The sequence below is a fragment of the Salvia hispanica genome, chromosome 3 (assembly GCF_023119035.1).
Source record: "Salvia hispanica cultivar TCC Black 2014 chromosome 3, UniMelb_Shisp_WGS_1.0, whole genome shotgun sequence".
Lineage (NCBI taxonomy): Eukaryota > Viridiplantae > Streptophyta > Magnoliopsida > Lamiales > Lamiaceae > Salvia > Salvia hispanica.
This window is the reverse complement of record NC_062967.1, coordinates 45,414,224-45,425,523: the sequence shown is the minus strand read 5'-3', so window position 1 is coordinate 45,425,523 and position 11,300 is coordinate 45,414,224. Positions and strand designations below refer to the sequence as shown.

The 11,300-nt window shown below is 38.1% G+C and overlaps 2 protein-coding genes across 2 annotated transcripts; one reads left to right on the top strand and one right to left on the bottom strand.

The window, feature by feature from the left end:
* The first annotated feature begins 2,367 nt into the window (after nt 1-2,367).
* LOC125211673 (transcription factor bHLH30-like) lies at nt 2,368-4,479 on the top strand. Its single transcript, XM_048111566.1, has 3 exons — nt 2,368-2,519; nt 2,662-3,061; nt 3,676-4,479. The coding sequence occupies exons 2-3, from the start codon at nt 2,666-2,668 to the stop codon at nt 4,138-4,140; spliced, it is 861 nt and encodes a 286-aa protein (XP_047967523.1). The 5' UTR covers nt 2,368-2,519; nt 2,662-2,665; the 3' UTR covers nt 4,141-4,479.
* A 1,717-nt stretch (nt 4,480-6,196) lies between these two features.
* On the bottom strand, nt 6,197-10,746 carry LOC125215065 (transcriptional repressor ILP1-like). Its single transcript, XM_048116371.1, has 5 exons — nt 9,306-10,746; nt 7,925-8,601; nt 7,266-7,554; nt 6,876-7,165; nt 6,197-6,535 (listed from the first exon to the last, which is right to left on the bottom strand). The coding sequence occupies exons 1-5, from the start codon at nt 10,638-10,640 to the stop codon at nt 6,343-6,345; spliced, it is 2,784 nt and encodes a 927-aa protein (XP_047972328.1). The 5' UTR covers nt 10,641-10,746; the 3' UTR covers nt 6,197-6,342.
* Nucleotides 10,747-11,300: the final 554 nt, after the last annotated feature.

Below are 11,300 nucleotides of genomic sequence, written 5' to 3'. Positions count from 1 at the left end.
TTAATATTTTAAAATGGAGGAGGGAAGATACGTCATGACAACATGAGGCTGACGTCATAGAGTGGTGGAGGAGGGAAAAAATCCATCATCATATATTTAAATACAAGAATAACATGGAGTATATTAAATGGAAATGTAAAAAAAGAAAGTTAAGAAAGGGGAGTAAAAAGGCTAAGAAATGGGGACCGAAAGTGGCCATGCGTGTGAGCATAAGCGTGTGAATCGTGCTTTCGCTGTCCAAAGTGAGTAGAAGAACATTGTACCTTCTCAATTTTCTACAAATTATAATGCTCAGACTTCACTAAATATAGCACAATATTTTCCGTACCACAAAATACATTATTGGAGAAGAATGCAAGTAAATGTCACTCTCCCTATTCCTATAGTATGATGTAGTTTAAATAAGTGATAAAGTAATTTTTAGATCACAAAATTTTATTATATTTTGGTTAGTTTTTTAAATTTTAAAGAACACTAGTATTAAATTATAAATTTAAATTTTTTTCAGTTGCATCATCAATCTACAAAACGACATCATTGGTGTTGTTCAAAACAACATTTTTCATGAAGTAAGAAAAATAAAAAGATATTTTCTAATAAAATATAATAGTATTTGTTTTAAGCATTACCAAATAAATTTATGTTATGCAGAGGAAAATTACGAGAAATTGAAAATTTTTATTTAAATTATCATTTTTAACTAAATTATGTTATTTAAATAACTACTATTATTTCTTCAAGCATCTCCACGCTAGACTTTAAATTTTGTGAAAGCGTAGCATTGCTCTTTTTTATACAAGTATAGTAATCAAGTGTGAATTTAGACATTTAGTAATTACATAACTCCAGTACAACGTTCTCAAACTTTGATAAAAAGATAAGTATATTACTACGATTTATGTACAAACTATATACTTATACTATGTTACCAATCGTAGTAAAACTAGAAACATAGAGAGACATGTAGTTGGAAAAAATAAAAAATGTAGAAATATTAGTGTTAGACAAGCGCAGTGAATTTTCATTATGGTGCTAGAAAAAGGGAATTAGAGATGAGTAGGCTTAATCATCATAGATTTAACTTTAATCACCTGTGTGAAAACAATACTCTGACTCGGACTTTTCCATGAAAAATCAACTTTTCAGTTTTACTAGTGCCACTTTTTGTATCTATTTTAATTTCTCAATTTTCTTTCTCTCTCACATTTCACAACTTAATTTGGAACATGCATATGGAGGAGCAACTAGTGTTTGATTTTCATTGGTCCTGATCATATTACACAATTATCATTTCCCAATTCAATTCTAATACTTGTACACTATAGATAGTCACTACCTGAACAATAACACTCCATTTATAAAAGGACAAAATATAAACATAGATGCCAGAAATAGTGGTGCCTTAGAAATCAATGGCATTACAATTTGCCGGCAGTTCCATAATTGCATTTGTATTTCCAAGTTCCCATTATAGCATACAGTTACTCCATTTTCTAAAATTAGAAAATAGAAGAGAGAAAAATATTACCAACACTACCGTTTAATCATAATTTTGTTTAGCTCATTTGAATGAGAAACAGTAGAAATAGTAGTAGTAGCAAAGTTGAAATTAAAGAGATTTTCTCATATTAGGGTCAAATCATTTTAACGAATTTGACAAGTAGCATGAGTGGGAAATGGAGAATCTGGTGCGTCTGCAATATAAGCAGCTGAAACCGAGGAGACTAGTGCAATATAGGGACATAAACTGTATTTATGCATCAATAGATAAAGAGATATTTCTCTCTCATGAGTGAATAGGGGTGGGGGAGGAGTGCGTTCCAAGACACAATGATTACATGGGCCTTGAAGAAGCAGAAAGGTTTGGCGTGGAAATAGCTATACAGAAAGGGTATATTATGGAACAACGTGGGAAAGCTTGACCATTCTCACATTTCACCTTATTTCAATTCAATTCAATTCAATTCTCCCTTTATTTATTTTTTATCATCACAATTCACACACTACTATACTAACTAATAAAACTTTTCTTTATTTGTCGACAATCTCTGTCTGTTTTTATGTTGCTGTCTAAAACCAGCATGCATTAATATTATTATGCATATACATTAAAATCATATAGTAGTGTGTGAGAGTGGTGAAAAAGGTAGTGGTTGTGGTGCAGAAATGGATCGTATATGATGCAGTTAGTGAGAGGAAAGAGAGTGCCGTAAGAGGAAAGGCAAGAAGACTAACAGTACTGTCACAAACTGTGTGGAGGGGCCATCCCATCCCATCCCACCACATTAATTTAATTATAGTATTAACAAACTCAAATACCACCAAAAAGATACAAACAAAACCAAGCATGTAGAATTCAAAGGAAAAGCTATCATTCGATACAAGGATAAAAAGGCCTCCCCCCCTCTCCACTCTCTTCACCATTCACCAAAATCTCCACTACTTTAATCTCTCAAAGCCTGTCCAACAACAAGAAGAAGAATAACAAAAAATAAATCAACCTTTACTCATAACCAAAGGTACTTGTACTAGCTTTCACTCCCTTTTTTCTGTTTCATTCTCCCATGATCATCACCAACCAAACCCTAAAATTTCTCTATCTTGCATTGCCATGGATAATTCATACACTACTTTTTTTTTTTTTTTTTGAATAAATTGTAGAGAGATGCAACAAGAAAACAGTGGGGATGTATACATGGGAGATGGATCGGCTCTAACTTTCCCTGACGTGTCACAAATCCTGCCGTGGGCGCTGCCGCCGGTTCACACCTTCAACCCGGTCAATTTCGCAACCCGGGAGCACGACCCGTTCCTGCTCTCGGGCGCGGGGCAGGTGGCCTACGGCGGCATGTTCAAGTCGGGCTACGAGCCGCAGCTCCTGGGGCACTCGGGCGCGCCCTTTGGCCTGCACGCGGAGCTACAGAAGCTCTCCGCGCAGGAAATCATGGATGCCAAGGCGCTGGCGGCGTCCAAGAGCCACAGCGAGGCGGAGAGGCGGCGGAGGGAGAGAATCAACAACCATCTTGCTAAGCTAAGAAGCTTGCTCCCTAACACAACCAAAGTAAGCTCCCCCCCAATTACTATTCACTTTTCATCTTGTTTTACAAACACACCTCCTTTTTGTTTTCAACATATTATATGAATTGTTGCAATAGTAATAGTACATGTTCAATGATTTACAATTTCCTAAATATTTTATTACATAATGTTAGTATTGCACCAAAATGGAGGTTTTAATTTTATGATTTTTGTAGCAATTAATCATCTTATAGCAAGGCTTAATATTTAATGTTAAGATTGAAGCAATTTAAATGGGAGTGGCGAAATCGAGGAAAGGCAAAAATGGTGCGGAAAAGGGAAATGGGTAGCGTTAATATCGGCCGACTGTAAGAAAAAGTGAAACCGTGGAGCTGCGGAAAAGCTTCCATGGAAAATTCTTGCCGAATTTGCAGTAAAATAAAACCAAGTAGGGAGATTGTAGGAGAATCAAAAAAGAGAGACAAAGAAGCAATATTGTCAGAATTAGCCTCATTTTCCGACACTATCACCGCCACGCCTACCCAAAAATCTTTACTCTCTAACTAAACCTAAACATTTCCAGTTCCCCCAAATCAAAACCCTAAAGCCACAAAAAATGTTCCAATTCCAATCAAATTCGATCTCAATTTGTTGCAGACGGATAAAGCCTCATTGCTGGCGGAGGTGATTCAGCACGTGAAGGAGCTGAAGCGGCAGACATGTGTGATAGCGGAGACGAATCCCGTTCCGACGGAGATGGACGAATTGACGGTGGACAATGCGAACGAAGAAGACGGAAAATGGGTGATCAGAGCTTCGATCTGCTGCGAGGATCGATCGGATTTGCTGCCGGAGCTGATCAAGACGCTCAAGGCGTTGAAGCTGAGGACGCTGCGAGCCGAGATCACGACGCTCGGGGGGAGAGTGAGGAATGTGCTGTTCATCACCGGAGACGAGGAGGAGGAGGAAGAGGAGGAGGTGGACGAGGAGCGTTGCATCGCCTCGATTCACGACGCGCTTAAGGGAGTGATGGAGAGGTCGTCCAACGCCGATGAGGCCGCGGCGAGTGTGAAGAGGCAAAGGACTAATGTCAATATTCGTGATCACTACAGGTCTTATTAATTAAGGAGTTATTATTTATTTGATGCTTTGTTGTTTGGTGCATGTTTAGGTTTTTGTTGGGTTTGTTTGGTTTTGTTTGTGTGGTTTTTGGGGTTTTTTCGGTATCTAATTGTACAAATGTGGGGGAAAGAAATCAAAGCCTATTATAGAAACTTTGGATTTGGGAGGGTTTCTTGCTTCATTATGCTAGGATTAATAGTGTGATGTTTGAGGCTTCAAGGTCTAGTCTCCTATATTAATATGGATGATGAATTGTGTATATATGGTTTGAAATTATGTATTCAAGTGCAAGATTTTTAGTTGCACTAATTTGAATGAGGAGTATGTAATTTCAACGCTTCTTGTTTTGCTTTTTCAAATGTTTGTTAATTTAATCTGCCTAGGGAATAGCTATATGTTCAAATGTATCTGATGAAAAAGACTCTTGGAGTGAAGAACTTGGTGAAAATGATGGAAGAGAGGATATGATATGTATGAATAATAGATTATGTATATACTATCCATGTTCTGAAGTAAAAGATATTTCACTAAATGAGGAAAAATAGTGAAAAGTTGTTGTGCTGAGCAAATGGTTTTCTGCAGAAAGTTAAAAAAAAACTTGCCTACTGCACGTATTTGTGTGATAAATGTTTATACAACAGTTGGAATGCTTGGAAATATTCCAAGTTTATTGAATGACATCCTCAAAGGTTTGTCTGTTTGTTTCAAGATTCAACTTATATAATGTACACAAAAAGCACAATCGTGACATAAACATGTCTTCATATTTAATCGTGTCATTCTCTCCTCCATACATAAAGGATATTTGAATCGAGTTGCGTCGTCACTATAATAATTCATGTTCCCTGCTATTTTTTGAAGTTTTTATTTTGTAAATTTTAATGGTACTAAATTATTATGAAGACAATTAGGAGTAATAAATAGCAATTCTGACAACACCAAAAAAATAGAGGTTTTATACGTTTCGAGCGATCTGAATTCTGAACATAAAGTATCAAAGCAATATGAAATCCTTGTCACGTTCAGTTTGCTGTGATTTCGTGTTCTTAAAAATTGATTCTACTAATAAAAATTCACTTATCCAGATATATTGGCACGGAGTGCGTCCTGTGAATCACAATTGCATTAGGAAATAGAAAAAATGAGTTTTTTTTCTACAATTATGATCGGTTATACACATCATGTGACAATATGTCCAGACTACTTAACTTTTACTCGAATTCTACACATCAGGGGCGGAGCTAGGAATTTGTAGAGAGGGGTGCAAATTTTTATATGAAGGAATTTTAAGTATTTTTGAGGAGGGGCATTTAGTAAGAGATTGAATGAAATAAAATTTATAATAGGTAATATATATACATGTGTTGGAAAATGAGGAGGGGCAAATGCCCCCACCTAGACATAATGTAGATTCGCCCCTGCTACACATTATGTTGTTTTTTTGTTCTTAATTACTACTCTCTGTGTCCCATCAAAATAAACACTATTTCCATTTTATTTCATCACATAAAAACAGTCATCTTCTATTTTTAGTAAAAAAAATTTACCTTCTAATGAATTTGTCTCATTCTATACTAACAATACTCCAATAACATTTTATTTATATATTTCTCATATTTTACTAGTTGTGTATGTCATCCCAAAAATGTCTATTTTTAAGGGACGGAAGAAATATTATTTACTTGATGTTGTATACTAGAGTACTTCTTTGCAGGAGGAAGTTCTTAATTTATTACCCACTAATAATGTTTTAAAATCAATTTTGGCTCGTCTATTTTTTACAACGCTTCAAATACAAAAATGTGTGTAATTATAATGTTTCAAATTCAAAAATGTGTCTAAAAGTAGTCATACTACTGGAGCCAACGTAATAGTACCAAAAACTGTATTCTTTAATTTCCATGCTGAGGTCCTTTTGAATATCTTCATATAGTTGCTTTATTTTTCATGATTATTAATGAAAAGTTACTATCACTATCTATAGGACGCATTTCTCGTTCGTCAATGTAGAATCAAGTGGATGCCAGACGACACTCAAATTAGACCACAATCAATCTACCAAAAGAATCTGCAGAAGAGATTGCAATTAAGTATGTCATTGCTAGGCTAATTTCACACTTAACTATAAGTAAGCCAGAAAAGGGGTATTACAACGACAAAGTTAAAGGCTACTGTCATTATCAAAATTGTACGAACACAACATTAAATAGCTTCCTTGAGATTGAAGCTTCTTGACAATGCTCTTGCATGGTCGTACTGGTTCAGCTCCACCAGCATCTTCCTCAGTCGTCTCACCAGTTTACCCATTTCGCTCTCCATGCCACTGCTCGCATGCTTTCTCTCCACAATCTTCCCCAGCAGCAACACGTAGTCCACCAACGGCTGCAATTTCTTGCTGCATTCAACCAACACAGAAAACTTAGTTTTCTATTGAATACATGGATAAAAGCTTTTCCGTGCACATGCAGATACGAGCTATTCATATTATACTTGTCATAGTCGTAGATATGCCCAGTATAATCCATTTGTGCGGCATATATATTGGTAGTGAGTTGATGATAATAACATAAATTCCAAATATTTGACAGAAAAGTGCACAAAATTACAGCATGCAACCATGGAAACTGACACTAGAATTAAGAGCATGAAAGTAATTATCTCCCAATATATCATCAAGAATGAGCTGCAGAGCAAATAATATGAACTTATGAAATACGATTACAAAGAAGCCATACCTCCGATCCTCTGTAACACTAGAACCAGTCCATACATCATTAAGTGAAGCAATCACCCTCTCTGTTCGTATAATTGCTTCATGCACGTTTGTCTGTATGCTGCGCAGATGAGGAAGGATCTTCCCATACAACAGTTCATCAAGTGCAATCTTCTCAACAACGGAAATAGCAAGAACCTTACTCCACAAAGATATGTTCCTCAACAAACGGACAGAGGTGCCAAACCTATATGCAGCAACTCGTGCTGCATCAGGTACCGCCTTCAGTTCAAGTGGGCTCCATGTGGGGACCTATTTTAGAAATCATGAGGCAGAAAACACCATTGAGAAAATATTGATATGACACATTTATACAAAGAAAAGCCAAGTTTAAAAAGTTTAGAAACATTACCACCAAATCATTCACAGCAGTAGTGAAACGGTCACGAAGAACAGCTATCAATTTCCCAACAGCTGAATTTGAGGAACCTACAAATTCGGTGATCATGTCCATAGCAGAAATAGCATTCTTTGTTTCACGGGTGCTAAGAATGTCCCAACAAAATGCTAACTGATGGTGCAAAATAGGAAGTGCAACTTTTGCAACCAGCTCAGGAATAAGATTTGCATCATCATCAGCATCCTCTCCATTCTTTCCATTTTGATCTTCCGGAAGCCCGTAATTGAAGAGCAACGAACACCTACAGAAAATACAGACAGACGAATCTATTAATAAACGTATTAGTAGTCCATAAGCTTTATTTGCATTGTACATCCTCACAGCATCCCTAACTTTCAAAGTTTCAACATGTTTCCTAGTGCAAATATATTTTAAACATAACATGTCTTTACAAGTAATGCTGTAAATTGCAAAGAAAAATCCAAAAATGTACAAATAGAGAAATAAAGCCAAGAAATCATACGCATGAAGATGTTTTAGTTCATTATCCTGTTTTTCCGAACCACTATTCATTCTACTAAAATTTTAGGGGGATAATAAGCAACAGAATGGGAGTGTTTTATTCCATTGCAAAGAAATAACAAACAGAAAATAATGTGTGTAGTGCGTACCATTTCATATCCATAAAATCTGCATCTTCATGAAGTAGATCCCACTTTAGAAGCTCCAATCTCACATAAGGTGAGAAAATAGCAGGTATACTTAAGGACATATATGCATCACGATAGCTTGTGGCATAATCTTTCTTCCACTTCTCAAATTTTCCCACAACCACTTGAAATTGAGAATATTCCTCCGCTGCATCACTAAAAATCTTGGCAGCAACCTGAAGTAATTGATTATGGGTTGACTCGTGAGCACTAGTCTCACTATCACTTTCATCAGTGCTGAATTCTCCTTCCATAAGTTGAACGGAACTGTCATGTTCCATGGCCAACTTCCTCTTTGAATCAGCTTTCGCCCGCCTTCGTTTCCGGGCTTCTGATCTTCTAGTAATATCCATCCGTTTCTGCAGATTCACATCTCGACCAAACTCATCCAGCTCCACTGGTGCACCTTTAGCTGCTCTTGCATTAGCAGAGGCAGCCTGGGAAGCAGCAATGGCTGCTGCTACTTTTTCCGCACTGCTTCCTTTAGAGAGTTCTGCCCGTGCTGCAGCAATAGCTAATTCTACCTCAGATATTTCATCATCATTATCTGCAGCTCTTCTTTCTACAATGGCTCTCGCACGTTCTTCATGAAGCTTCTGCATTTGTTCTTCGAGTTCCTCAATGAAAGGAGCTTTATGCTGTGAAAGCAAATAAAGCCAAAACATAAGGAAGGGCTCTTTAGCCGAACATTAAAAAAAGTTAAGAGGAAGAATTACTAAGTTTTGAGACAGAATAACTCATATTTAAGATATCAAGCCCAATTAAAATAGCAGATTATAATATACAAATAGATGATGTATGTGCTATTCAATCGAGTTCATAGATAATTGAATTTAATGTTTTTGATATTGCTTTCACTAGTTTACATACTACTATTAATGAATAATGACTCAAATGTCTAGAATTCTTCAAGTTGGCCTTGTCAGTTATTCAACAAATTCATGGTTTTACATCCAATCCACCATTCTACATCAGTTATCATAGTGTTAAATGGAAAAGTTCTGGCCAATTCACAATATCTACCACAAACTTATAGATGCTATCAATTATCATATTTTTCTGCAATTGTTCAATAGACTCTCGGGCCACTTATATTCTGTTTATTTTGGCAGAGAGTACTTGATTGTGTCAGTGCATATAATATCCGTAAATGACTACTTAATGGTTTATTACTAGTCTCTCAAGAAACTCAAGGGAAATGGTTTTGTATTTCTACTATGACCATGACCAATCCAGAATTACATCTCCATGAAACTGTAGCAAAGAGCAAGGTACTGAAAATCATAGCATGTTCACATATCAATGAATTAACCAACATTACAAGAGAAAACTCTATTCATACCTGCAAAAAGGCACATATAACAGAAACAAACTCACGAAGCTTTTGCATAAAGAGGAATTTCTCACCGGCAGCTGACAAGGAGTCCTCCAGACTCGTAACATTCAGTAAAGAAGAAGAGAGATTTTCATCTGTCTTCTCCAAAGACACCATTGTTCGGTCATGAGATTCCTGAACCCTCTTCAGGTTCTCAGTCATGGCTTTTCTAGCAAGCTCAGCCTGCTGAGAAATAGACATATCACTACCACCAAACATGTCAAAACTTGCCCCTCCAACATTGTTATAGCTACTTCTACCATTCACATTTTGGGCAGGGTGATGCATTCCACTAGATGGCAACCTACTTAAACCGCCAACAGTAGCACCTGCTCCTTGAATTCCAACACCATCATCCAGCCTCTTCCCCAACCCTTTCCTAACTTGCTCTTCCTCCCACATCTTATCCTCCTCGTCCTCTCCATCGCTAACGACTTCCATTCCCCTCTCTTTCGGCACTGGTCTCTCCTCAAAATCCTCGAAAACACCCTTCTTGTCACGCCCACCAATTTTATCACCAAAAAATCCAATCCTCCCTTGAAACTCCGGCTCTTCATCACTCAGACCTTCAGCCTCTCCATGATTACTACCTCCATCCAATGCTATGTAATCCGGAGCTGCAGCCCTGGCCTGCCTCAGCCTCTCCCTCTTCGCCCTAATCGCTTCAATTGTGGCCTGGTCCGGTATCCCTTCCTTATCCTCCCTAAAACCCGGCCCTATCCGAATATCCTTCAATTTAGCTTCAACGCTTGAATCTTTCCGATCAAACATCATATCATCATCACTACTATCATCACCTTTTCCAGTGGCTGTATCCAATTCGCTTGAATTAACGGGTTTGATCAAACCCTTCAACACTACAACAGGCTCAGGGTCGGGCTTTGGCCTATTACGAGCAGGCGCAGCCAGGGTTTTAGTATTCTTCTGAAGCTCTAATAGGGCTTCTTTCGTGTAGACGCCAGCCTGTGGCTGGACATTGGAGGGGAGGGACGAAGAGGGAGGGTGAGGGGCAATTCGGTCTTTTGACGATCTGAGCTTGTGAGCCGAAGAAGATTTGGGGAATCGAGACGAGGAAGATGGCTTTGGCGGTGGGCGAGAAAACGGAGATTCTTCGTCGTCGGCGAATGAAAGGAGATTTTTGGCGCCAGACTGGGGGGTCGGCTTTTTGGATTTGTTGGGTTTGCTTGTGGTAGCAGCGGCTCCGTTGGTTTTGGTGGTGGATGGGGTGACGAAGGTGCTGGCTTGTTCGTCTTCATCGTCGCCGGAACGGCGCCGAAAGTTGCGGGATTTAGCGCTGCTCATGGCGGCGAGCGGTGGCGACCGATGATAGATTTTCGGTTGGCAGTTCTGTATCGCTTCTTGGGCGGATTTGTTTAGCCGGTTAATACTTTTATTTTGAGAAATTTCGGATTAATTATGCTGGCCTTTTGAAATTTCTTCGAGGCATGCAAATTTTCAAAATAAGAGATTTTCGAATTTTTTTATTTTTTTTCTGCTTTTTTATTATTATTTCCATCTTTCACGGTACTAGTTTTTAAATCATCGACAATTTTCGCTGCCATCACTTCTTTCCACTTTCCCGACCTTATTAAGATTACCTCTCAAAACTTGATGAATTTCATCAACTTTCATCATCAAATTAATGATATAAACAAATTTTGAATTTTTATTAAAAAGGGGAAGATGTCTACTCCACCTCACTACAATTCAACAACCACATGTCTGATTCGAGCTACGACAACTAGAAATTGGCGACTTCGTCGTCGCTCAGCTGCTACGAATTGCAGAAGCAGCAAGACTAGAACACGTTCGGGCAGTATCTGAAGAACCACAACAGCCGCTGGTGCTCAGTCGTTGCAACGGCGCTCTCATCCTCGAATTCTTGCGCTCCTCTATCAATTTGGGAAGACAAAGTTCCACGGCGGTGGCCGTTGCCTCTGCGGAACACCGAAGATCCATGTC